At 41.9% G+C, this 27,972-nt stretch overlaps 1 protein-coding gene and 1 long non-coding RNA gene across 4 annotated transcripts in view; one reads left to right on the forward strand and one right to left on the reverse strand.

Annotated features, from left to right (window-relative positions):
- LOC144057854 (uncharacterized) overlaps positions 1–27,972 on the forward strand; it is a 79,071-nt gene that overhangs the window by 30,882 nt on the left and 20,217 nt on the right. For 2 of the 3 annotated variants that reach the window (XR_013295335.1, XR_013295334.1), the window contains exon 3: positions 10,083–10,190. This is a non-coding gene — a long non-coding RNA (uncharacterized LOC144057854). Of the gene's footprint in view, positions 1–10,082; positions 10,191–12,851; positions 13,007–27,972 lie in introns of all 3 variants that reach the window. The other variant, XR_013295336.1, reaches the window with a different exon arrangement.
- Positions 1–27,972, reverse strand: part of iglon5 (IgLON family member 5) — a 141,956-nt gene that overhangs the window by 20,534 nt on the left and 93,450 nt on the right. The window contains exon 2 of the mRNA XM_077575809.1: positions 4,660–4,738. Within this exon, the coding sequence (XP_077431935.1) occupies positions 4,660–4,738 (79 nt within the window). The remainder of the gene's footprint in view (positions 1–4,659; positions 4,739–27,972) is intronic.

The raw sequence follows: 27,972 nt of genomic DNA on the forward strand, positions 1-27,972 counted from the left end.
CTGTGATTGTTACAGAAAGCAAAGTAGAGCGGAGTGAGATGGCTGCCACATATGTAGTCAAATGAATAATTTGCAGATTTCTAGGCGGCACTCTAACAGTAGCAATTTGATCTAGAAACTTTCAGGCATTTTTTTTTTAAATATAATTTTAGTTTACTGTTGTAAAAGAATGTAATAAAATATATTAAATATTCTTTTTAAAAAAATTACTGTATAGCTGAAACAAGATGGATGCCATACGTGTGATCAAATCAGTCATTTATATTTTCTAGACGTCTCTCTACTAGCAACAATTTTAATCTGGAAACGTTGTGATTTGTGTTTACAGCTTGTTTTCAGGTTGCAGCTTGTTTTGAATAATACCCAAACCAAGATGGATGCCATACCTGTTGTCAAATCAGTTCTTCACGTTTTCTAGGCGGCACCTAGGCACACTAGTAGCAATTTTAAGTTTGAAACTTTCAGGGATTCTTGCTATGTGATTCTTGTTAACAAAACCTTGTCATAAAATCGACAATAGTTTGTTTTGAATACCAAGATTAATGTCATACTGTTCCTGTGGTCACATCAATAAAAAACATTTTTTTTCTAGGCAGCGCTTTACTAGTAGCAATTTTCCTCTTGAAACCCTTAGAGCATTCTTGTGATTATTGCTGAACAAACTAGAAAGTTTAAGGTTAAAGTAGTATCCTGTTGGTTTTTAATTATAAATGAATCAAGATGGATGACAAATCAGTATTCGATCTCTCTAGGCAGCACTCGAGCAGTAGCAATTTCCATCTGATTCCAAATCTTTCAGTTCTTGTTATATGTTCACTGTCTACAGATCTAAAAGGCTGAATTTGAAAGGGAAATAGATGCCTGTTTTGAATCCTGTCCAAACTAAGATTTCTTATATAGGCTACGCGCGACTGCGCTTTCTCGTCGGCACTCTTCCAGCAGCAGTTTTCAGCTTGCTCCACAACTTTCAAGATTTCTCACATTACTTGTTAGCCTCTCATCTTTCTTGAATGTGACTTTTTTTTTTTTTTTTCCCATCCCTAGATGTTTTTCTATCGCCTTGTCAGCCATGCCAGCTTCCTCGTGTGTGTGTAGTTTCTCGTCTGCCCTTGCCTGCCTTCTTCCCACCTGTGTCTTCTCTCTGTTTGTTCGGTCTTGTCAAGCCTTTCTCTCTCTTTGCGTCTGTACTTCTTGTTAAATAAATACAAGCATTCACGATGCTTCCTGTCGGCCTTGAGCTCTTCTTCGCTTTGCGTCGGCGTCCGCGTGCTCCAACCGACAATAACGACACTGACGCACACTGACTGCATCCCCCTCGAGTGTTTTCACAACACCCGACATGAAAAATCTCCCCAAAAGTGTTCTGCTTGATTTAAAAAAAAAAAAGAAAAGAAAAGAAGAAGGTCCATGAATAGCACATGATTCACGTTATATCTGAGCTTTGTGCCGCCTCTGCTCGTCTATTCACAAGTGTCCTTTTCTATCCATCTCATGCAAAACTGATGAGTAACATTCTATGTGTTGAAATGATTCAGCCACGACGCCAACTCGAAAGCGTTACAACTAATCATGGCCAGTTAGTTATGCAGTGGCACTTGACTTCGTAGTTAAATCGTTCAAATCATCGTTCCCCATTCAAATGAATGGAAACTTTTCCAACGCCCCCAAAAAACACAGGTGCCAAATCCAGGTCCAGAAAATAAAAATCATGCCGCACTTTGGCTTTAGCCTCAGGTGCTAGTTAGCTAGCCCCCTAGCTAGCTCCCATGGTGCTCGGTTACTTGCTAGGGAGTTAGCTAGCTAGCAAGCACCCATGGTGCACATTTAGGGAGCTAACTAGCTAGCTAGCTAGCACTCATGGTGCTCGTTTACCTTCTATCTATCTATCTATCTATCTATCTATCTATCTATCTATCTATCTATCTATCTATCTAGCTAGCTAGCTAGCATTAGCGGCTAAAGCCAAACTGTGGCAGCGTTCTTACCTTCTGGACCTGGATTTGCCACCGCTGCCCAAAAAACACCAACAAATATTTCTGTATCGTGTTCAGATTGGACTTTATAAAAAGTTATAACAAAATTATATAGAAACTAGCTAAATAATATATGCCTGAGAGAATTGTGGAATGTCAAAAAAAAATAAAAATACGCAATAATAATTACACTGATTCTAGTTCCTGAATCTGACTATTTGCATTGAGTGTTAGCATTAGATTTGCTAACTAGCTACCAAACTGCTGCTTGTCTTGAAATTCAGTAAGTCCGCTACATCTTCCGAAATTAGTGAAGTTTGTTAACTAGTAGCAATTGCCCTTCAAACTGGCTCAAAAAGATGACTGTCAGGATTTGCCGTTTCATGATTATTGTTAACTCCCCCTTGTTATGTTGGTTTCTTTGGTATTCTGAAAATGTCCATGGGTGATTGTGACCCAAACAGAAAGTAAAACACATCCAGCTCTTCATGTTGAAATAGACTAGCATAAAAGAACTGCAAAAACGCCCTCCATCCCCTCCCCTAAAAAAAAAGGGGGGAAAAAAATCACATAAGTTGGACTTTCTTCAACATAAATAGTCTCTAAGCTGACGTTTGTCTCGCAGATGCGCAGACAAGGTTCGGTGCGAGTAATTCCGCCATAAAAATGACAGAATCTGTGTACAAATGGCGTATTAATCTAATTTTAAACTTAATCACGTCTGCTGCCGCTGCTTCTTCTGCTGCTGCAGCACTTGGAGCCCAAAGGAAATGAGAAGCGTAACAACATCAAATGTGGCTTGGTCTTAATGGCCCGCATCAAACTGCATCGTCTGGAGAAAAAAAAAAAAAGTACTTGGGCAAAAAAAAAAAAAAAAGTAATTTACATTCAAGTGGAAGTTTATTTATAAAGCGCTTTTGTGTTTTGTTTGTCAGCCGCGGGCTGTCCAGCGAGTACGCGCACACGTTTGATTACAAAATAGGCCGTTTTATTGCTGCTCGTGAAGTCATAAAGGCTTGATGAGAAATGTTACACTGGGAGTGATTTTCGCCCCAAAAAAATGTTTTCCCAACCGTCTGCCCTCTAATGGCATGCGAAAATGAAACAACAACAAATAAGAAAACATTCTGACCCAAATAGTGAGAGATGTTCGCCAACTTCCTTCAACCTTCACTTGAACTTGACTGTGGAACTTCACGACGGAAACAAAAGCCAATACATTTTGCAGACATATTAAAAAAAAAAAAAAAAGAAAAAGACCTGGTTTGAATCGTTAAACATGTCTCCAGAGAGGCGGCTCTGCAGTGTTTACATCCAACAAACGGCTGGGTAGAAAAAAACAGGTGACATCGATTGTAAAAAAAAAAAAAAAAAAAAAAAAAACGTCCTCAAGGTGTGCAGGATTGAAGGAAGTTCAATAGATTGAGAGCAGCTTCAGGCTACCAGGATCGGGGATGTTAAAGATCTGTGTTCAAGCAAATATCGATTCTCGGGGGCTTTGAAATAATACTTACTGTTGCGAGAGTAATGTGTTGGGAGCTGTCGTTTTCTAGTCAGCACTCTACCTGTAGCAATCTCTAGCAAATGCTAATACTTTCAAGGATTCTTGTGACATGATTACTGTTTAAAGATCTAAAAGGGTAAAATCCCTTAATTTGCTGCTTAATTCATATTCCACAAACACAATATTTTTCAGAATGGTGGACACGTCAGTTCTCTCTATCTTTCTAGGGGGCGCTCTACATGCAGCGACTTACAGCTGATTCCAGTCATCTTTGTGGCAAGAATATACTTTAACGAGCTAAATAGTTGCTGTTTAAGATTGACGAATCAGTTCTCCGCATCTTTCTCGGCGACACGCTACATCAGGGGTGCTCAATTCGGGTCCTCGAGAGCCCCTATCCAGCCTGCTTTCCCACGTTTCCCTCAAGCAGCACAGCTGAATCTAATAGATCAGCTAATCAGCAAGCTTTGCAGAAGCCTGATAACGATCCTGATCATGAATCAGGTGTGCTAGCGGAGAGAAACGTGGAAAACGGGCTGGGATAGGGGCTCTCGAGGACCCAACTCGAGCACCCCTGCTCTACATGAAGCAATTTTCAGTTGGAAGTAGGTCCTCGTTTGTTTTGAATAATATCCTGTCAAATCAGTAATCGCCATCTTTCTACCCGCAGCAATCTTCAATTCCTACTATTAATGCTTATAGTCCCCATCTTTTGTCCGCCGAAGATGTAAAATCAGTACAATACTTTCTAGGCAGCGCTCTAGCAGTAGCAATTGTGAGCTGAGTTCCAAACATTAAGACATTATTATTTTTGAATTCCTCAGACAGAAATTTCGAATAGCATCCCCAAAAATATTTAGCCCGCAACCATTTTCAGACGATCCTATCAAAACTTTTATGGATTCTTATAATCAGATTATCCAAGAAAGAATCTTTAGATTTTTTTTTTTTGTGTGTGCTTTTTTTTTTTTCTTCAATAAAATAATTCACTCACTGCCAGACAGCATTCAATTTGGAGAGATAAACTGCTATCTAGTTTGTTGCGGGATAAACAAAGCTGAGAATATTAGCACAATGTGAGCTGAGCGGGATCTGACAGGTGTGTGTGCGTGCGCATGTGTAAAGACAAACAGGTTTTTCAAATGTAATTAGCGGGCGCAGGTGCAAAGGATCAAAACTCACCTCAAAGTGACGCTCTCGCCTTCTAGAACTGTAATGTTGTCCGGCAGGTGCCCAAATTCCGCTCCGTGCACGCTGGAGTCTGCCAAGAACAGACGACAGGAGAGTCCGGTGAGGATTAAATGACAACAACAGATGGGCGGGCAGATGTTTGCGTGAGCAACGACGGGCACAGGACTAAGGGTGACGATATCGAAGCAATTTGAAAACATTGTACTACACATGCCAGGCCAGTAGATGGCAATGGAAGGAAACACTACACAAATGTGACCTGACTGCTTGTTGTACCAAAAAATATGGAATTTCAACATATAGTGGTGCCCTGAAATATAAGTTTAATGGCATTTATCTCTTCCAACAAAGGAGTCTCTTAAGTGTCACGTGGGAATTTTTTATTTTTTTTTCTCATTAACGGCAACTTTCTCATTAGTACGAGAAAGTCTCTTTCTGGTGTGCATGTCTTGGCCACCAGGGGGCAGTATAACATACTGTAGATTAGATGATTAAACACAAAGACGACGTTCCAGCTAAGCTGCGGTAATATTGGTCGTTTTTCGACCACTGATCTGAAAATATGACTGGATAGCCGAGACTTATGAATCTTGCTCCTCCGTAGAAACGTTTCTCTGCATATGATCCTATGCATTTACAGTATCAAAATTGGAGAACATTTGAGACAGTACTCAGTAGAAACAGCATGGTTTATCAGGTTTTAAATTTGTTAATAAGAGGACTTCAGACATTTTACAAGTTGCCCTAAATACATGTATAAATTATATGCTTAATGTTTACAGGAGGAAACTAACTGTAATTCAACAAAAGATGCCAAATCTAATATTAGGGTCTAAGGAACTGAGTGCTAAAAGAAAGCAGCACATACCGTCCACTTGTTAATTTTTTTTTTTCTTTTTGAAAAATAGTGATCACCCCGCCACAAAACCCCCACCCCAGCGCCCAGCCCTAAACTAACTGCCTACGAGCTGTATATGTCTAATCTGTACGTATACCGTATAGTTTATACAATAGTCTGCTCGCGAGATGGGAGGAGCAAGATGGCCGCCCTGTCGCTTCAACGGCTCGCACGGGCGCGTATAAGCTATCGGCTATCCAGTCATACATTCAGATCAGTGTTTTTCGCAGTGTAGAAAGAATATAAACCTGAGTATTGTTTTTGTTCTGGGTTTGTTAGGCACTGTTTCCATTCATATAAGTTGATTAAAGGTTTAAACCTGCCATGGTGTTTATGCTAGTTTCGTTAGCCTGTCTATAAGCCCTTTCGCAGCGTTTTAGCATTACGCTAGCAGACTTTTATAATAGAAAGTTATGCCGTTTTGGTTGAATACACAATGGGTAATAATTTTTGTTTAATGTTTGTTTACAGTAAACGCCAAAGGAGTGGCAATAAACAGGTGTGAACCAAAACTTAAAACCAAGTTTTTCAAGTCAGCACTTCTTTTAAATTAGGTTCTCTGCTTCCATTCTGCTTTTTTATTTTATTTATGCACGACGTCAAAGTAATGAATGCGCTAAACAAAACAAAACAAAAAGTCATAATGCCGCCGCCGACCCTTCCTGTGCCCACCGGAATAATCATTTTTGCCCCCCCCCAACCTCCGCATGCATTCTGCCAGGATGTTCGTTGAACAGCACTGATAATGAGCCCAAGGAAAAGGATTCACGCGGAGGTGCCGGACCGTGAAATGAAGGGACAGTAACAGAAGGGACGCACACACACATGCATATATACACACACAGACACACAATTGGACAAGCACTGACACATCCAGAGCCATTTGTTAAAGAGGAAATGTGATTTGTGCCGGACACCGGGGTGAAGCAAAAAAAAAAAGTTAATTTTTCCCCCAACTTGGCAGGAGTGCAAATAAAGATAACCAAAGACCTACTTTGTACATGCCTGTCGGCCACTCCAGGCTTTTTCTCTACACCTGATACCACCCACCAGCTACCTAGCTAGCGCTGACCTCAATATACCAGCAGGTCTGAGCCTTAAGCGTTCAGAAATTCATCTTCATGAAAGAAGGAGAAAGCTGGTGAGTTCCATAGCTGCCGAGCACCTGCGCTCCATTGTGGAGCCACGCGTTTTTTTTTTTTTTTCCGTCTCGGAGTGGTCGCCCCGCTAAGCGGACGCGAAGGGAAGTCAAGTGCCGACGCGTTTATCATTTCATCAAGATAAACGATGCTGTGCGCGGAGGTGATGTGATGGATTCACAAGCGGCATTGAGGGACGCCCACAAGTCTGTAAAGCCCGCATCTCATTCGAAAATGTTTATTCAAATGCAAACATTGAATGCTAATCGTGTTAGCTTGTTTCCACGATAGCATTTGTCAAGCCATGCTAACACTGAAAAAATATCTCAAAGTGGAAAGGAATACAATGTCTCGATGGTTAGCATTTTCACTATTGTTAAGAAAAACACTTTGAGATATGCTTTAATTATGTTAGCATTTTAGGCTCGAAATATGCTATCATGGGAAACGCGGTAGCGGTGGTAAGCTTTATCGTTCTTAGAAACTCCTTTTCTGCTTTGAGAAAAAGTAAGCGATTTAAACTCGAAAAACACTCGTGAAAACATGGTAACACTATATAAAAAATAATAATAATGCATCGGATTTTTATAGCGCTTTTCTAGACACTCAAAGACGATACATCATTCATGCACTCACACATTCACACTGCGGTGGCGGTAAGCTACTAAGTAGCCACAGCTGCCCCTGGGGCAGGCTGACTGAAGCGTGGCTGCCAGTGTGCGCCTACGGCCCCTCCGACCAGTCGCACCTTCCAGTGATGTGTGTGAAGTGCCTTGCCCAAGGACACAACGAACACATGACTTGGGGAGAGCGGGGATCGAACAGGCGACCTTCTGGTTACTGAACGATCATCTCTTCACCCTGGGCCACGGCCGCCACAATTATATAATATCTATCACCTTTAAAATAGTGCCGATTTTTTCCAATGTTTTACATTTTAAACGTCATAGAAATACAGTAACACTATTTCGGACATTTTTCGTTCCTAGTGCGCCAGAGAATACTTAACTTTTGTATCCACTTTTTTTCTGTGTTACGTTAAAAGAGGAAACAGAAACACTAGATAATCCCAAAAATATAATAGACTTTCCATTGTTAGCATTGTAGGCTAAAAAATGCTTGTTGTGAAATTACCTTTCATACCTCTATTTAATGTTAGCTTTTTAAGCACCCCCCCCCCCCAAAAAAATAACAAAAAACAAAACCAATAACAAACAGCCAGAGTACTTTAGTTTTGAAAAATGTCCGCTTTGAGATACCATTGGAAAAAAGAACTCACAGTGGAAATTTAAAGCTAGTTAGTTAGCTAGCTAGCTAATTTAAAGCCAAAAACATACTTGACATCGCCAACTACTGGCCTGGCATGCCGTACTACAACATTTTTAATCCGTTTTTGTATTCCAAATTAAACTTTTACTAGCTTGCTGTTGTGAACTTTAAAAAAACACAGCAGCAATGCATACTTGGCAAGTTTCAAAAAGTGTGACAAACTTTGCTTTATTTATGATCTGTATTTTTTATTATTATTTTGTGTGTCACAGTTACGCCGCATCGCCGCCCACCGGCCTCAGAGAGTCGTCGGTCCTTTTCATGTGTTCTCCCTGCTACACTCCTCGCTTTATTTGGGTTAATTCTATTCGCTTCCAGAGCTGGGGGCTTGGATACGCCTGTGACACGCTTTCATAGATAGCCTACATACCAAGGCGGGAAGGAGAGGGGCTTTCACCGTCGACACGTGCGCACGCGCGCTCCCATTGAATGAGTGACACATGCACACCGAGGTTACATAGTGGCGAGGTGCTATTCCCCATTTCCCTACTCAATTGCTATTTTCACAGCTCGATTGGCACCCAGCATGCCAAAACCTGCACGGCGCTCCCACAGCACAACACCCCGGTGTCAATACACACACACACACACACAATGTGTTGCATGCTCGTCACACTTGAATCGGCGAGCCAAAGCAGCAGGGATGGGTTTCCTTCACAACACTTTTTTTTTTTTAACTATTTTGTAGCGTTTTAAGACTCCGCCATAGGATGAAGTGAAAAGTGAAAGTAAAGTGAAGTATTGTCATTGTAAAGCATACGAACTTTAGTTATTTCAACAGAGTTGGTACATCAACACGTGTACTGTAGACAGATGATATTAAACTGCTCACAGGCATATTTTCTTTATTTTTTGAGAAAAACGACTAAAGGTAGTAGATCTTACACAGATCTGATCGGCTGCATCGGATTGGCAGATATTTTCCATTTATGCAAAATTGGTGATTGGCTGTAATGTCATAAATTTGCCGGTTGCTCAATGACGTCTTTGATCAGATCGGCGAAATTAAACATTACAGAAATGTAAACAATCTCATTCACTCCAGCGACTGCCATTGTTAATAATCGGAGGTTTCACAGCATATATAGTCAGATGTTTTTTTCAATTCCTTGCCAATAATAAAAAAAAAATATATATATATATATATATATATATATATATATATATATATATATACTTGTGGGGTGTTTAATGGGCGTCAATTATATGTGAATTTTGGCTATTTGTGGGTCGGACGGTCCCAAGACTGTACATTAAATAAAGAAGTTGTTTACATAAAAATATTGGTCCACTCTGATCAGATTGGTTTAAATGTATTTAATTTTTTTTATTAAATTTGGCGCCAAAATTTTGATCGCATAAATCCTAAATAATACTGCAGCTTACTTAATCACTTACAGTAGTTGTAAAAGTCTTCTTTGTTTGTCTCTTCATGACTGTATTATACTCCCCCTGGTGGCCAAGTTGTCCACACCAGGAGGTGTTGCAATGAATTAATCATGATACACAAACTATTATTCTTTACGTTCTATTTATGTCATCGCTGTATGTTTTTAAGGAAATATTATAGAGTGCTTTTTAAAACACTTTATTTAAAATATCCTACTAAAAGGAGCTGTATGAGGATACAATGTGGTTAGGCAACAATTTCAGTGGGCTAGTTTTTTTTTTTTTTTTTTTTGGGGGGGGGGTAGTTTGTGCAAGGAAGAGAGGAGCTGTGATATGAAGCCAGAATGCCACCTTTAAGTTTTGGCATTGAAAATCCATTTTGGCCTTGTTAAAAAAAAAGAGGTTTTGGCACAGTCTGTTACAACTTCCTGTCATATTAAAATGTCTTTATTTTTTGCTTTTAAACTTAAAAGGAAGTTTAAAAGCAAAAAGTTTTAAAACTTAAAAAAGGATTAATGTCAGTGTTTTGGCAGAGCAGCTAGCTTTTTTTTTTTCTTTTTTGCCCATCTTCCAAATGATTTGGAATAGCAGCATTTAAAAAAAGTAATATATGTTTTTTTTGTTTTTTTAATGCCTGATTTTTGTCATTTCCTTCTTAGGGCAAAAAAATCACAACTGGACTGCTCTAGAAGTCGTCTCTCATCTGAACAGGTTTCATCAGCAAGGCTTGGATTCAGACTGCACCAGCCTGAGTTGGCTAAAAAAAGGTACACGTTACTTGGATATACATGCGCTTAACGGCCCATATTCAAAAAAACGGCCTGCTCTAGTTGCTGCTATCACTCGTCCTTGCTATGACCTGCTGTCTCGGTGCACCAAGGTCAGACCTTCATCCACTCGCCTTGTGACACTCGAACCACCAACCACCCACCAACCACCCACATTTGTCTGCCTGTTAGGTCATTCTTTACGGGAATAACATTTAAAGGACATTGAGGGATTACACATGCATTTATACTCCACGTTGGAGGATAACCATTTTTTTGTGAGAGTGCAGGTTTATGCGCAGACATTCACGTAATAGCCTTCAACGGGGGCATTTTGTGTGCGCGTGTGTGTGTGTGTGTGTGTGTGTGTGTGTGTCGCACTGGCTCGGAAGCCGGGCGTCTATTATGTGATTTGTATTCTCTTGACTTTTACATGCGCTGTGTTTGTAATTGCACCCGCTGCCGGCAGACACTTGTGAGCGGCGCTCTATTGAGCTGTACGACTTTAGCCCCGGCGCCTTCCTTTGTGCTGCTCATCTATTTTGCATTGCCCTTGACAATCACACTCACTCACACACACACGCAAAGAAAAGAAGGGGATGACTTCCTCTGAATGCGCGATCGTCTTTCAGATGAGGAACAGAGGAGGCTGTAATAATAAATTAAAAAAAACATGACAATAATGCATTTTAATGCATGCCGAAATGGCTTTTATAGGCGTGTCTGGAAAATTAAAGTCACAGCAAATGAGGACGTGGCGGGGAGGATGACGGGACGAATGCGACAGCAACAATGGCTTGCGCCGGCACTCGGATCGGGAGATCAGACGAATGTCAGACAGAGTCTCCGCGATGACGGGTGATACGTGCGAACGCACGCGGGCTGCACGCGTTGCAAACGTGCGACGTGCACAAGGTCCGTGACGTTATTTCAAATCGTTACAAATGTTCACAACAGTAGGAGAATTGGAGCGAGTCAATACAATAGTGAATTTGGCTCCCACCATCCTAAAGCGTTCTCAAATGCACGCCGTCGTGCCGCCATTGATCCAGGTGTTGTGGTTCCATTTAGACGATGGAACCACATTTGTGACAAAGCCCGTTTACACTTGGCAGGAACACTGATCTGAATACAGATTGGATTTGATTCATGTCAAGGAACTTCAGCCTTTGATTTAAATCCGAGTTTGATCAAACAAAGTCTTTTTCAACGTAAAAGAATGTGCATTACATGATCAGATTTCTTTCCATTGTGGATCTGAATCAGGATTGGATTTGGTTCGCTTCAAAGGTGGTCCTATGTCACTACAAGCGACTTCTGTCTTCTTTGACCTTAAGAATGAATGACACTATTGCTGATCCTGTTCCATTGTGGGTTTGAATATGGATTGGATGTCCATGTAAACGTGGTCCTAAATCTGATCCAAGAAACCTCTTTCTTCTTCAATGTCAAGAACAAATGACACAGAATCCCCAATCATTTCCTAAATGGATTTGGATCTGGATTAGATCAAATTTAGTCTTGTTCATCCCCAAGAATGAGTAACATAAATGACAGAGAATCACCAGAATTCTTTCCATAGTGGATTTGAATCTCTATTAAATTTGGTCTGTGCTAATGTGGTCCTAAATCTAGTATAGGCAACCTCTATCTGCAATGTTGAAAAATAAATGACACAATCACCAATTTTGACCATGGTGAATTTGAGTCTGGATTAGATTGGAACTAGAATTAATGACATATATATATATATAACCGTATCATCAACAGAATCCTTTGTATAGTGGACTTTAATCTAGATTGGATTTGGTCCACTTCACTATGTGGTCATGAATTAGGTACAAGCAAGTTCAGTCTTCTTGAACTTCAGCAATGAAAGACACGAATGAAACTGTTTCCTTTCTATAGTGGATTTCAATCTGGGAATTGGTCCGCTTCAACCTACACGTAGCCTTAGTCTGTTTCAAACTTGAGAATGAATGACATTAGCCAATCCTTACAATAGTGTGTTTGAATCCATATTGGCTATAAAAAAAAAAACAACAAAAAACTTTATTGAACAATTGTAATGAACAATTCAGTCCAGAATGTGGTCCAAACCTGCCACAGGATGTACATTTTACAATCCGATTTCAAATCTGAAAAACAAAAAAAAAAAAACATCAAATCTGCGCAGTGTGAAGGCACGCAAGTGGCTGCGGGGCAGAGAGCAGAGCGACATGCACCCCGCATAATTAAGAGCGGCATGCTGCAGCCAATTAAATATTTACACAGGCACCCCGATGATACAAGGAGGAGGCGCGAGGATTATCAGATGCGGGGAGCCGCGGGCCACGAGGCGAGGTGTTGGAGAGGTGCGGGATTAAACATTAACCAGCGCCGATATCCTTTCTCTTCCCTCATGTGATCCCATTAACTCTGGCCGGACGCCATCGCGTCCACTAGCTAATCCACACCGTATATCTCCGAGTAAGAAATGCGGTGATGCGCTTTGAGCGAGGAACAACCTTGAAGATAGCAAAGGTGTTCCCCTTATAGTAGCTTTGCTAATTTTGTGAACTGAGTAATACAAAAATGCTAAATTAGCTAATATCAACGACGGAAAAGTACTTTTTTTTTTTTTAGATTAGAAAGAATCACCAGAAGATGTTGTTTTTTTAGACAATGCATTCTCCACGAACGAATCTTCTTGCCCACAACCACGGATGACTTCGACGAGCCTGTTGCCGTGGTTAATTCTCGTCCTACCATGTTGGTTGTCCCCGTTTTTTCTGCCCAAGACCTTAATCGGTTGACTTGACCTCTCTCCATTCACAGTAAGTCATTTTTACGTATCTACTTCTTGGGTACTGTTTAGTGTGAAGGTCTACCAGTTTGATACCCAATTCTGAAATTTGCTCAAGTTATTTGGGGCTGAATCATTTCCTCATTTTTTTTTTTTTGTATGTGGGTGAGTATGTGTGTGTGCGTGCGAGTGTGTGTGTATTCATTAGTTCACCTAAAACCTATTAAAAAATCCCATACCGTTCACCTAAACCGAACACTTCCAGCCAGAGTCGTGAGGCCGTCAGGAGACCCGAGGAAGGACTAAAGAAAAGAAATCATCTCCTCATTGTTATTGCGCCTGTTAGCTTGTCTCAACAAATGGTATGGTTTGGTCATGCGCTGCACTACCAACCTTCGAACTATACTATTTTTTGCCCAATATTGTTATTTTCAAATTGATATCAATGCAAGTGTGATTTAAAAAAAAGAATAGCAACAAGGAAAGTTAATAGGAGCTGTCTGGTAATTTGTTGCATCTCACTGGGGAGCTATTTTTTTGGAACAGGCACTCATGTGGTCCTTGGGGACTACTTTGTACCCGCAGGCATCATTTTGATGACCCCAAAAAGTAGACTACGTATATCTCATTATTTATTGAGGTGTATAAAAATATCATCAAAAAAAGTCATCCAAAAAATATCCAAGTATAGTCCAGATAGCTGAAAAATGTACCCTTCGCCGCATTTGTCGGCCACCATTGCGCCTGAAGAGAAATCTGACACCTGTCAGAGACTGAAGGAGTTGTTTGGATTCTATCTGCCGAGGTCGACTTCCTCCCCTTCAGGGCTGCAAATGTTTGTTGCTCCCAGGAGGGAGGCGGATGCACACAAATGCACCTTGTTTGTGTCATCCGTGAGGCCTCCATATTCAAACGAGTGTGACAGCCAATAGACTGTCATCCCCAGATGTGCACCTAAATAGTCAAATCCCCCTCTGAGGGGGTCTTGACTACTGCGAACAAAGATGCAACTGAATCTTTCTCGTTTGATCAACTCGTTCTCTGTTCTGTGAACAGATAAGCACAGATTTGAGCTGATTTAAAAAAAAAAAGTTAATAGTGGCTGTTTGGATCGGTCGGCCCCAGCCCATGTCAGGATGGTGAAGGACTGGGTTGGATTGGTTTACATTATTTAGGAAAATTTCTGCTGGTATTAATATCGGGTTAGGGTTGAATTTACTTTATGGTCAAGTTAAGGTTTGGCCATTCTATCCTCATACACTTGCAGATTCCTTCCGGTCTGGTTTCAGTTCTCCTTCCATGCCTCCTTTGTAAGATAAGATAAAATCCACTGATTGTCACGCCCACCTAAGTGGGGCGAAATTCGTTCTCCGCATTTGACCCATTCCCTGAGGGAGCGGTGAGCAGCAGCCGCGCTCGGGAATCATATGGTGATCTAACCTCCCAATTCCAACCCTTAATGCTGAGTGTCAAGCAGAGCGGCAATGGGTCCCATTTTTATAGTCTTTGGTATGACCCGGCCGGGAATTGAACCCACAACCTCTCAGTCTCAGGGCGGACACTGTACCGCTCGGCCACTGAGCTGGTACCCACTCTCAGCCTGTTGCTCCCTCGCTCCAATCACCCCACACGATCCCTCCCTTACTTTCTCTCTGCATCCTTACCGCTGTTGCTTCCATGACTTTATTCACTCTGTCCCTCGTTCATTCCGTCCTTCCACCATCCTTACCTTGTTCCATCGCCAGCAGCTTGATTCTCCGTTCCCTTTTTCCCTCCACCCATCCGTCACTCCACCGATCCATTCCTCATGACAACTTTCACTCCTTTTCGTCATTCCTTTCTTCCATTCAACTCTTTTTTCTCACTCCATCGGCCGCCGTCTCCCATTCCCTACCTTGCTCCACTCCTCCCTCCCTTTGCGCCATAATGTCCCCTGTCGTCCATTTCTCCCTTCATCCCCCCTTCCCTCGCTACCCCTCCTTCTCCCTCCCAGCCACTAATCCCTCTTCACACAGCAATCAATAGAGCGCTGCCGAGTGCAGGGAGGGAGACTCCACGTTCTCAATGCAGCACTTGTGCAACCTCAATGGGCAGCGCTAGATCACCGACGTCGAATCGAGTACGACGGAGAGATGAGAAAATGCCGTTCTGCTGTATTTTACCCCCTCTTTTTTCTCCACTGCTAAACACCGTAGCGCTCCTGAGATCAATAAAATAGTTAAACTATTACTTGGTTTCGTACAAGGCCCTGTGGAGGCCCCTAAATGCACCCTGTGTACTAGTAATTTGACAGATTTACAGGGCTGGGGTCTGTCATTGGTCCTAAAGACGAGCTTCACAAGTACAGAGGCGCCCCAAGAGGCAAACAACTCATCCTCTGGTGACAATATTGTGACAAAAAGCAACAGCCAAACAAAAAAAGAAAAACAAGAAACAAACTTGTAGAGCGCTTGTTTCTCTAGGTCAGCGCAGTAACACTATTTGTTTCAGTCACGGCAGAGGTATTTTGAAGGGTACACAACGTTGTAGCTATTCCTTGGTACTAGTAACTTTTGGTAGACCATTGCACGTTTGGACTGCTATTTGGTATCGGTCTGTCATGGTGAAGAAGAACTTACCAGAGAATCTACAGTACATCCATCCATTTTCCTAATCGCTTGTCCTCACAAGGGTCGCGGGGTTTGCTGGAGCCTATCCCAGCTGGCTTCGGGCAATAGGCGGGGTACACCCTGAACTGGTTGCCAGCCAATTGCAGGGCTCTACAGTACCTCCCATCCAGGAGGGACTCAGAGTTGAGCCGTTGCTCCTCCAAAGTGAGAGGAGCAAGATGAGGTGGCTCGGGCATCTGATTAGGATGCCGCCTTGACACCCTGGTGAGGTGTTCCGGCAAATCCCAAAATCCCTGGGGAAGACCCTGGACACGCTGGAGAGACTATATGGGAACACCTCAACCTCCCTCGGAAGAGCTGGATAAAGTGGCTGGGGAGAGGAAAGTCTGGCCTTCTCTGCTAAAGCTATTGCAGCCGCGACCCAACCCCAGATAAGTGGAACTAATAGTATGTATGTTTGGGCTTTACTGACTAAATTAAGCCCCAAAAGAAGACCCGAACTACTTCAGAGAGGTCCAAGAACCTTTGGGGGGAGATCTGCAGCTGTAAACACAAGACTGGAAGTTACATGGAATTCCATCTACCAAGAACTGAAAGGTCCTGAAAGTTTTTGAAAATTTCCCAATGAACCCAAAATACAAGATCACTTTTACAAACTGTTCACTGTTTTAGCACTTTTTTTGTACAACTTGCCCTAAACATCTTGATTGACTCATGGACCAAACCTGTTCTGAATGAAGTCATTCAGAAGTTTGAGTCGGTGAAATTACGTTCACCTGTAAAGGTTATTATAATGCACGTCGGGTTAATTTTGAAATGTCACCTGACCTCTGTGAGAGTTAGTCAGAAGCTGCAATTCTGTTCTATATGATCTCTCTTCCTTGCCAGGAATCCTCTCCTGGGCTTTCCTGCTGTTTATTACACTAATATATATATTTTTTATTTGGAGAACATGGCAAATGTCATGATATTAAGTCAGAACTGTCATAGCGTGCGGATACAAGGTTTTCATTGGATAGAAATGCTATAAATACATCCAGCAGGCGGGAATACTCGCCGTGTTTTCTTTTATGAAGCACATTCATAACACATTTCTTTATTGACTGCCACCCCCGATGGCTGATTTGAGCCATTTGTCAGCGGGGAAAAAAGACGCTGACATTTTTTTCTTTGGAAGCCGTTGTGCGTACATACACCGAGGCTCACCAGGTAGCTCTATCTGGACGTATTTCTGTTCAATATGCCTTCATTAGGTTTTTAAAGGGTACATATTATGGAAAATTGACTTTTTAATTGCTTGTATACAAATAGTCATGTCTCTGGAGTGCCTGCTGCGCATCAAGTGTGAAATTAAGCAAGCATGTAAATGTCTGCGTAGATTCTCAGTTCAAACCTACTAACACCCTCAGACAAAAAACTGGTTCATGAACTAATCTCTACAGCAAACTCGCAAATGTTGTTTATGCGGTGCAGTGTAATGAATGCAATGACCTGTACATTGAAGAGACCTAGCAAACCTTGTATAAAAGCATGGTGCAACCATAAGAGAGCCGTTAAAAAAAAAAAAAAAGATGTGACATTTCTTTGAAGGCAACCATGTTCAAATTGTGGATAAGAAGGAACGCTGATGTGGAAAGAAATATGAGAGAAGTCATCTTAGTTAAACTAGAAAGGGTCTAGGGACACCAGGGCCGGTCCTTCACCAGCCATATCTGGCAAAAACAACAGCAACCAGAGACGTGAAAAAGAAATAGAACACCAAAGAAGCATTTCAGATTAAAAATGAAACATCTTCAACAAACAAGACGAGTCCAGTTGCCTCGATTCAACCATTAGCCACAAATATTTTTGTTTTATGCTGATTTCTAAAAACGTCTGTAGTGAGACGCTCTGAACTTCCGCCGCACATTAGACCCAACTTTTTGGGTTATTTTGTACAAAACAACCCTGCTGTGGTTGTTATGTACAAAATGACCCAAAAATTGGAGTCAAATTCAATAAGTAGTGGTTCGGTCCATTTTTTGCCCCAACTGCTTTTAAAAATTTAACTTTAACCCCTGGGCGTTATTTGACCATTTTTTGGCTTTTTGTTTGGTTCTGACCAAGCCATTTCAAAATAAAATAACGCCCAGGGGTTTTAAAAGAGACATGAATTTCCCACAATTTAAATCTCAGGTGTCTTAATATGCATGATTTTGTCCAATAGCCCAAGGATCAAGATTTATTTGGGTTATTTTTGACCCAACTGTTTTTAGACTGTGGGTTATTCTTCAAAAAAACAGTTTTCGGTAAATAATGGAGCAATCCACTAATTGGATCAATTTGACCCCCCAAAATTGGGTTGGGTTGTTTTGTACAAAGTAACCCGGAAAGTTGTGTCAAGTAGAGGAACCAACCCAATTTAAATTGGATTGATTTGTACAAAATAAACTCGAAAGTTGTGTCAAATTGATCCAAGTAGTGGACCTAATCCAATTATGACCCCAAATTTTTTTTCCTTTTTTTTTTTGTGGAGAGCTCAGTTCATTCGGTAATTTTACCGATTTGACATGTCATCAAAACTGTTTTTAATGAATAGCCTACACTCTCAGCAATTTGATCAAGAATAACCCAAACATTGGGTTGTTATGTGGGTTACTCACTTAACCCAACTTTTGGGGTTATTTATTTAAGCCAAACAATAGGATTAAACAAACAACCCAAAAAGTTGTGTCTGAGTCTTTTGACTGAATTTGGGTGAATTTTGATGCGACTGTTTTTAGAGTGTATGATGTGGACTGATTTGGTGGCTTACACTTAAGTCTCCTAAGTGGGAAAATACAAAACAGGCAATTACTGGCTGATAGTGACAAGATTAGATGAAAAATTGACAAGTGGACAACACAGTGGACAACACAAGCTGCCATTTTCCCACACAGTGGAAAAGCAGCGCTAATGAGCACAAACAGATGTTTTTGGGACAATAACGCAGATTTCCATCAACATGCCCAAAAGCACACAAAGCCAACAATTCCCGACAAAGTCTCAAGACAATGCCGAGCTGCGTAGAAGGGTAAAAAAGAAGAAAAAAAAAAACGGATCTCATTTAGCTTTGCAGTCGTAAGCCTTCACAGCAAGCACTCGCTCGCTTACTAATTCCCCTCTGCCAGAACTCGCTTTGCACTGACAATGAAGTATTTTTCTGTGTGTGTGTGTGAAAAAGGATGTCAAACGGCAGGATAAGAGCCTTTAGATGTAGTGACTGAATGGAGGGCAATTAGCGGTAAGCAATCTGAGGAAAGGCTTTTGTTGTTGTTTGTGTTGACTTTTGCAAACAGACAAACAAGGCGCGACAACTACTTTGGGCAACAAGCTCAAAAGAATAAACCTGTGAATTGTAATCGGGTTACACACATCAAGTTGATCAATCGTGTGTTCGATTCATAAAGAGCGATCATGTAAACAGGAGGACCTGTTGTTGAAACCCATCACAATAGCACAATAGTTACACAAGAGATGAAAATATAGCCTGGTAGTTTTTAGCAACATGAAATTTGGAAGCATATTCTAACATGAGGAGATGTACAATAAAAGTCTCAAAGACCAATGCACAGGAAGCCGGCCATTTTGATTGGAAGCAGCCATTACGGCTCAATTTTGCCGTTTCCATTGAGTCTTTTCAAGAAGAACTCATCCTGAAGAGTTTGTCCGGTTGCAACTGAATTTAAAATATAGGGGGAAAAAATTATCTTTCAAAAAGAAACATTGCTGACGCGACTTTGTCACCACAGTAGCACAGAAGAGCCGGAAATTAAAATGGGTAGACTTTAAAAAAAAAAAATCAGCCCCCAGAGACCATTTTACTTAGCAGCATCTGGGTCAGGTGACTGACACTAAATTCTGAAGAAAAACAATCATGTTGTTTAGCTGTATTCAAAAATAAATGTTATGGAAACATGGCTTGTTGAATTTGAAAGACACAAAGCACAGCACAGTAGAGTAGCACCAGCCCTCGAAAATTTAATATTCCGACCCTACACGCTCACTCGCTGACGCCCATGTCACTCACCAGGCCAGGCATTAATTATCAAGCCACGCATACTCAAAGTCACAGATATATTGCGGAACGTGAGGATGGCAACAGCAAGTAGACAATACATTCATGCCTCAAGCACATTTTGTTAATATTCAATAGCTGCAGTCTTAAATTGTCCATCATAAGAATACCCGCGGCCCAAATGAATTGGTGGTCGGCCATTTTGGGCAACTTTTAAAATAGCTGCATTCAAAAATTTTATGATCTATCTATCCATACTTTTTCTTATTGGACCAATATCGACTGGGTTCCTGCTTTCCCATCTCTTCACAACTTTTCAGTGTTTCCACTTGAGTTTTTGCGTCGCCGTGCCGACAATCAAATAAATGAACGCCGTGAAAACAATAGCAATTGCTTTTGCGAGGGTAATGAATACGAATGCAAGCTTGTGTAATTCATTTGCCGCACGCAGAAGTCTTGGTTCATGTATGCAGGTGCGTGCGTGAGGGAATTGATTTGAAGTGTGTGTTTGCGGATTTCCGTCTGTTTGTGTGCAGTTTTGGAAGCGGGCCGGCTGTGCCCACAGACACGTTTACAGCTGTGCACGGCCTTCATTTGCATTCCCGATTGCAGTCGGCTCACATACGTGTGTGTGCGTGTGTTTGGCTGCGAGCACCCTAAAGTGCCACAGCACAGCAGCATTTGCCCCAAAAAGCAAACACATTTCTCAACCAAACATAAAAAGAACACCGCATTCACCCACCAAGAAAGGTAGGAACGCACAATCTAATGACATCCAGCAATGTCACATGTCATTCTTTAATGAATTGAATATGAATGTTTTTGGAATGTGCGAGGAAGCCACAAAAGATCAGGGAGAACGTACATACATTTCCACACAATCCATACTCGAACCCCCAACCTCAGAACATTGAGAGATGCGCATACCAATAGTCTGCCAAGCCAACGTAATTGGTTAATTACATTTGCTTTATTGGCCAGCTGTCCGAAAACTATGTTTAGCTATCTCCTTTGTAAAATAATCCAGCAATCATCTATTTTGCGGACCCTTACGGACCCCAGTGTGAGAACCGTTGCCCATGAGACCGTTACAGAACTAAACCGCCGACGAATTCGCCGGCTGGCGTCCCTCGCGGAGTCTCAGGCCAGCAAATCAAGCGCCGACTGAGGTAACTTGTAATTAAACGACATCGCCGGCGGCTAATTTGCCTTTTCATTTATCTCAGCACATCGGCATTATTTTCCTATTGTGCTCTTTATTTCCCGAGGACGCGCACCGTTCCTATTGTGGCAGTTATTAATCTTTTACGGGCCCGTTGCCGACATAAACAGATTCTTAAGTCACCGTAAGTTATTAGAGAGCCGTCTCCTCGGAGCTGTTTGGATTGGATTAATGCTCCTTCATGTGCAGCGGGCGGGGGAGAAAAAAATAACCGTCGCGGCTCGCTATTTTGCTGCACAGTTGTGTGTGTGTGTGTGTGTGTGAGAATTTGCTATGGATTTTTCCATAGATTTGGTCACATTTCTACACGGAGAGCGAGAAGTTTATTTCTCTTTGTTGGGATTGCAGCCAATGTCAAATAAGTCCATTATGGCTTCACTATTCATAATTTGTAACCTAATTATAATTTACAGGGAATTATGATATACAGGGCAGCACGGTGGACTAGTGGTTAACGAATTAGACTCCACAGTCAGTACAAAATGAAAACAAATATATATATTTTTTTCTTTCAGAAATAGGCCCCTGACTAACACACCAGAGAGCAAAGCTATTTGTATACAAGCAATTCCAAAATAAATTTTCTATAACCTGACCCATTTAAAGCAAATCTACGCAGCATGGACCTGCTTTCTATCTCGTTGGTTCCCTCTTGACAAAAAAGATGAGCGAGCGCCTTCGTCGTCGGCCGTGCTGAACAACGGGTGCCTCGCACGCGATTCAACGCGCTCGATCGGGCGTAAAAAAGCGCCGCTCGCGACTAGCGTCTGACCTATTGCAAGATAGGAGGGTCACGACCTCTTGACTGACAGCCTCGCCGAGTGACAGGAGTGGGAAGGACGCGTTGTCGTCAGCTGTCACGACAGAAGTTCTTTTGTTGATGCGGATGTGGGCATCCGAAAGGTGAAATTCGTCTTCATCTTCAGTGTTGTCGTGAATGTGTGAAGGGTTTCATGGAAAAATCGCTTTTTTTCCTGAAATTTAGTCAGACTTGACATATAAAGAACACGGGAGATCGTTGTCACATTTAAGGCACGGCTAATACAGTTTTATTCTCATTGAAGCTAAACAACCGACCGACTGGCCAATCAACCGACTCCACAGCTGACCAACCAACAACCTAACTAATCAACAGATGGAGATAAAGTAACTAACAGACCAACCAACTCACTGATGGACCATCAACCAACCAACCAAACCAACGATCAACAAACTTACTCACTGACTGATCAACAAACCAACCAACAAACCAACTGCCAACCAACTGACTGATGGACCAACCAATCAACCAAAGGCTGGACCAACCCACCAACGAACTCAATGACCAACCAAACCAACCAATCAATCAACACATGGACCACCTGACCAACAAACCTAAACGATCACTAAATCACTGGTTCTCAACCCTGGTCCTCGAGTCCCCATATCCAGCCTGTTTTCCATGTCTCCCTCAGCCAACACAGCTGAGGATTGTTATCAGGCTTCATACAGGGCTTGCTGATTTGCTGATCGTTTGAAACACCTGTGATGGCTGTGGGAGACATAGGCTGGGTAGGGGTGCTCGAGGACCACGGTTGAGAACCACTGGACTTAAATGACCGCTACCAACAAATCAACTAGTGATGGACTGGCCCGCCAACTCACGAAATGACCGACCAAACGACAAACCATTAACAAATCAAACAACCCAAAAATTTACTGATTGAACAACAAACCAATCGACAGAGCAAACAACAAACTATGACTAAAAAGCTGACTAACAAAACTAACCAAACTAGAGATGGACCAAATGACCTGCTAATAAACCAAGTGACCAAACTACTGAACAATCAACCAATCTACTGTTGGACCAACCAAACAAACAACTGAACGACCGAAAGGCCAAACCAATCAAATGACCAAAGATCTGAACATCCTTTTTTTTTTTCAAACCAACCGACTGTCCAACTGACCAACCAACCGATACATCAACAAATCTACCAATCAGCAAAATTGCCGACTAACTAACCAACAAATCCACTTTTGTTCACAACCTCCCTGGCCTCCCTCTCTCTATCCCAAAATATTTGTTTCTTTTTCCAATTGAGTTGTACTTGTGATATCAAACAAACCTAGTGTAGACGCTAATTTCCTGTTACTTTCCTCACCTCATATTTTTTTGTTACAGCTCTTTTTTTATGCATTTTGATCACAGCCCCTTCCCTCTCATCCTCTGCGCTCCTTTTGCAATGCCAGCGCTCATCTCCTCCATCCGCTAATTCAGCAGCTTATCTGAGCACCGGTTCCACAAAGCTGCATGATCCCTGTCGCCTGGCAGCCCCCACTCGGGAATCATGAGTCAGTGCGCCATGATGGATGGCGGCGGTGGAGGGGAGGGGGGGCTTTGTGGGAAGGGGAGGGGGCTCCGTGGGAAGGGTAAGGAGCTTGACAGACGGTCTGGGGGAGTCTGAACTCGAGGGGAGGATGTGGGGACGGCTGGTGAGTGGCGAACAGATGGCGGAGGATTTTTGGCGAAAGCAGGCGGAGAAAGCAACGAGAGCTTCCTGTTGGATGCGTAAATCTACCATTTTGGTGGGTTCGAATAGAGTTTAAGTTTTCATCTGCTCGCTGATTTTTCTTGTCACACGTCGCTGCAGATTATGTTAGGAATGAAAAAAAAAAAAACTAAAATTGTTTCCAACAGTTGAAAACATAGCAAGAATATATTCTGGGGGAAAAAGTCTAATTAGGTCGTTGGAAATTCAGTACACAAGTCCACACTGCCGCAGACATGAATCATAGAGGAGATACTTCATCATCTGGAAGATACTTGGCAGAGATCTCTGTGGCTCTTATCGTCTTGATTGTTACGGCCTAGCTGGACAGATTTATTCTCTTTGCAACTGAACAACCAAATCAACCAACTGGTAAAACCACTGACTGGACAAGCAACCAACTCATTGACTAAATGACCAAGCAAGCCACTGGTGTCCCAACCAATCAACAGACCAACCAATCAACCGACTGATTTCCCAAAAAAATGTTAATATTATACTCTGAAAAATTGAATATTCTATATCATGGTTCAACAATTCCAGTCCTCCAGGTCCGGAGTCCTGCAGGTTTTAGATACCAGCACACCTGATACTAAAGATCAGGATCGTTATCAGGCATGCTGATCATATGAATCAGGAGTGCGGAAACATCTAAAACCTGCAGGACTCCGGACCTCAAGGACCGGAATTGGTGAACCCTGTTCTAAGTGGTTCATGAAAGAATCGCCAATAAATAAGATAAGACCTTATTTCTAGCAGTTTGTAGTTTCTAGGAAACGCTTAAAAATCGTGCAGATTGTCAGCAACAAGACTGAAAGGCCATACTTGGTATTTGCTCCCTTTTCCACGTTTTAGTGTCAAACTATTGCGCTCACTCTCCTCTCGGCCAAAATACGCATTTACTGTCTGTCACTCTCATACACAAGAATATAAACTGCCCTCACCTTCACCTCGCCGCGGCGTACAGACCGGCAAGCAGAGAAGGTGCGTCAACACTTTTAATACCTTTACCCGCCACACGGTAAGTGCAGTGGATAGAAAAAGTCTGCACACCCAACACTCATAGAAAAAGGTAGATAAAATAGTTGTGCAGTCACATGCCCAGTTGTGAGGGTGTGCTCACTTGTGCAACCACATGATCTCAGTCGTTTACTTTTGCATTCCCTCTGTTAAATATACATTTTCTAAATGAGTTGTTCAGGTTATAGATCACATTAATAGTGTAAAAACGTTAGAAATGATTTATCTTGGTACCATTTTTTTTAAATATCACAAATACCTGGCATTTAAACAGGGGTGTGTAGACTTTTTATATCCTCTGTAGCTTTACTCTGTGGCTCTCCACTTGATAGCAAATCCTTGTCTCTTGTCACTTCATCTGCACGATATGCCTCAGGCAGCAAGCAGAAGCCCCTAACCTTGTCTTTGGGACAAACTGAAAAATAAAGGGGGGTGTAAAGGGGGTGGGGGTGCTTGCAGAAGTGAATGCTCGAATAATTCCTGCCTTACTTCACTGCTAAGAGCTGGAGAGCTTTTAATGGGAGATTCCATTAGGAAGCATTTACTCTCCCGCACTATAAATTCTCCCTATGCATTTTTTAAAGGCGCTTTCTGCCGGGTTTCAAACTGTAATGTGCTCTTGTTATGGGCGGCGATGACACTGCAGTCATTGCTAGATTCCAGTGAGGAACATTAAAGAATACATTTGAGACCATCCCTATCCCCATTACAGTTTGGGTCTTATCAGTGCTACACAGGTTGCAATTCCTTAGGGATGTGTAAAATTGGACTGAGGGATGGATGTCTTGATTTTGAAAAACAGGCAAATAATAATGCGGTCAAATGTCATTTTGGACAGTCAGTTTTGCAGATCGGATGCTTTTAACGTCTGACTGATGAACCAGGTGACAGGCCAAACAACTGAACAAAAGATCATCTAAACCAGTGGTCCTCAACCCTGATCCTCAGGGACCGGTATCCAGCCTGTTTTCCATGTCTCCCACAGCCAACACAGGTGGAGATCGTTATCAGCCTTCTCCAGAGATTGCTGATTAGCTGGTGATATGAATCACCTGTGTTGGCTATGGGAGGCATGGAAAACAGGCTGGATACCGGTCCCTGAGGACCAGGGTTAGGGACCTCTGATCTAAACAACCGACTGACTGACCAAGTGACTTACTAAACATGTAACCAACCGACTGGCCAAGTGATCAACCAACCTATGACACTATTTGACTTAAGACCAACAAACCGCCAGACCAACCAATGGCCTGGCCACTCATCCAAACAACTAACGTATCAAATAACTGACTGGCAGAGCAAACAAACAACTTAGGAATGGACCAATCAACTAGCCAATCAATAACCTGAACGACTGACTGACCAAATTACCGACCACCCAATCAACCTACCAAAAAAACAGTTGATTGATCAACTAACTAAATGATCAACCAACTGACCATACAAAGGACTAAATGACTGACAGACAGATAGATCACTAATAAATATACCAACAAAGAAACCAACTAATCAAACACCCAGCCAACCAAATAACTAACAAATGGACAATAAAACAACTGTCCAACAAACCAACTATCCCACTAATAGGCCAAACCAAACAGCCAACCAATTAACTCATTCACTGCCATTGACGGCTATAGACGTCAAAAATTCATTGGAACTATTTCTAGTACGTTTACTTACCCCCCCCCCCCCCCCCACACACACACACACTTTTGTTAACAAGAGTATGAAAACCTAAAAAAAAATGTATTATACATTTAGAACAGATATAATTTTTATACTAGTGAAATCATGTGATGAATTACAATTTCAAAAAAATAATTAAAAAATTAGGGACGTCAGACGATTACATTTTTTAATTGTAATTAATCGCATGACTTCAATAGTTAACTCCCGATTAATCACACATTTTATATCTGTTCTAAATGTACAATAAAAAATTCTAGGTTGTCACACTCTTGTTAACAAAACTGGAAAAAAAATGTGAAGCTAATAGAAATGGTTCAAATGAATTTTTGACGTCAATAGCCGTCAATGGCAGTGAATGAGTTAACTGAACAGACTATTGGACCAACCAACCCAGTCAACCAACCAACCAATGGACTAGATGACTGAGCAACCAAACAACCAACCACTCAACAGACTGCTGGACCTACCAACCAACCAACAACTGACAAAGAAGCCGACAAATCCAAAAAATAAATACATTTAAAAAAAATAGATTTTAGTACAAAATGATGGGGTCTAATATGGAGCCATGATACTCTTGCTGTTATGTGTGGCTTTACATCTACATGTGCATATTTTGCGTTTCTTCTGCCAGTGTTCTTTTACGTTCAGAATAGCCCGAGGTTATACTGAATGATTTATGAATTGCGGAGAGATTTAACATGCTGAAATAGAAGCACTTCACGCTGTTTTACGATAACCTCTATAGTGAGCTACAGTGTGTATAGCACCCGTCTTTAGGTTAATTGTGTTGACCCAAGCTGACGTGCTCGTGGGAGTTGATATACTTTCAGGCCGGGCTAATTTTCACCCCCACCTGCCCTCCAACTTATGCTTCTCTTCGCAAATAAACACCACCCTGACAATATTTACACCTGCTTCTTTTTTAGCAAGTGTTCTGATAAAGTCTAGCGAGTGACATGAATGACAGTCATTACATAAAAAGTGAAATAAAAACCAGAGGAAGCTCAATTAACATTTCAATGGCCTCTGCGCGACGTCGTCATGAGAATAAGCGGCGCTAATGTCGGCTACACTCAATCAAAGACAGGGAGAAAAAAAGAAAAGAAAATCAATGCGCTTCATCCCGGGGATGAAAATGCAGTAGAAGTGTCTGCGATGCAATGAATGACGACAGTTTATGGATTTCAGGCCACACGCCCTGCGATGCACCAATTAATTACTTTAGCAAAATGTCAGAAAGACAATGCAAAATACCAATTGCAGTTTGCAGCGCTGATGTTGATGTCTTAACATTGATTGGCCGGGGGACCAAAGACAAGGGAGAAGTGAGATGACACTCAGTGGAGCACAGACCTCCATCAGGGGCAAAAAAACTTCCTTGTCAAGTTCCTCTCAAGCGCCAGAGGTTGTGGTGATGCGCATTGGAAAGTGGTCGACAGTTCCCCTCCATCCATCCATCCATTCATCCATGTCCTTATTAGGGTCATATGGGTGGAGTCTATCTAAGCTGACTTTGGACAAGAGGCGGGATATACCTATACGTTGCACCAGTCGATCCCAGGGCACATATAAACAAACAAGCATCACTCGAATACTTCTATTGAAGCATGTTTTGGGAATGAGGGAGGAAGCTGGAGTCCCGAGAGAACACACACAAAGACACAGTGCGTGCAAATTCCAAACAAAGGCCTGAGCCAAGAGTCGAACCTTGGTACACAAGTACATAAGAAAGATGGGTGAGGATAAATGACCAAGCTTTTCACCCAGAATATGGGAGGAGCCATATGAAAAAGCTTGATGATTTCATTATTTTCTGAAACACCAGTTTAACCTATCAAAATGAAGTTAGTTGGACATGTCTATCATAGCAAGATGCACAAA

The sequence above is a fragment of the Vanacampus margaritifer genome, chromosome 9 (genome assembly GCF_051991255.1).
Source record: "Vanacampus margaritifer isolate UIUO_Vmar chromosome 9, RoL_Vmar_1.0, whole genome shotgun sequence".
NCBI classification, from domain to species: Eukaryota; Metazoa; Chordata; class Actinopteri; order Syngnathiformes; family Syngnathidae; genus Vanacampus; species Vanacampus margaritifer.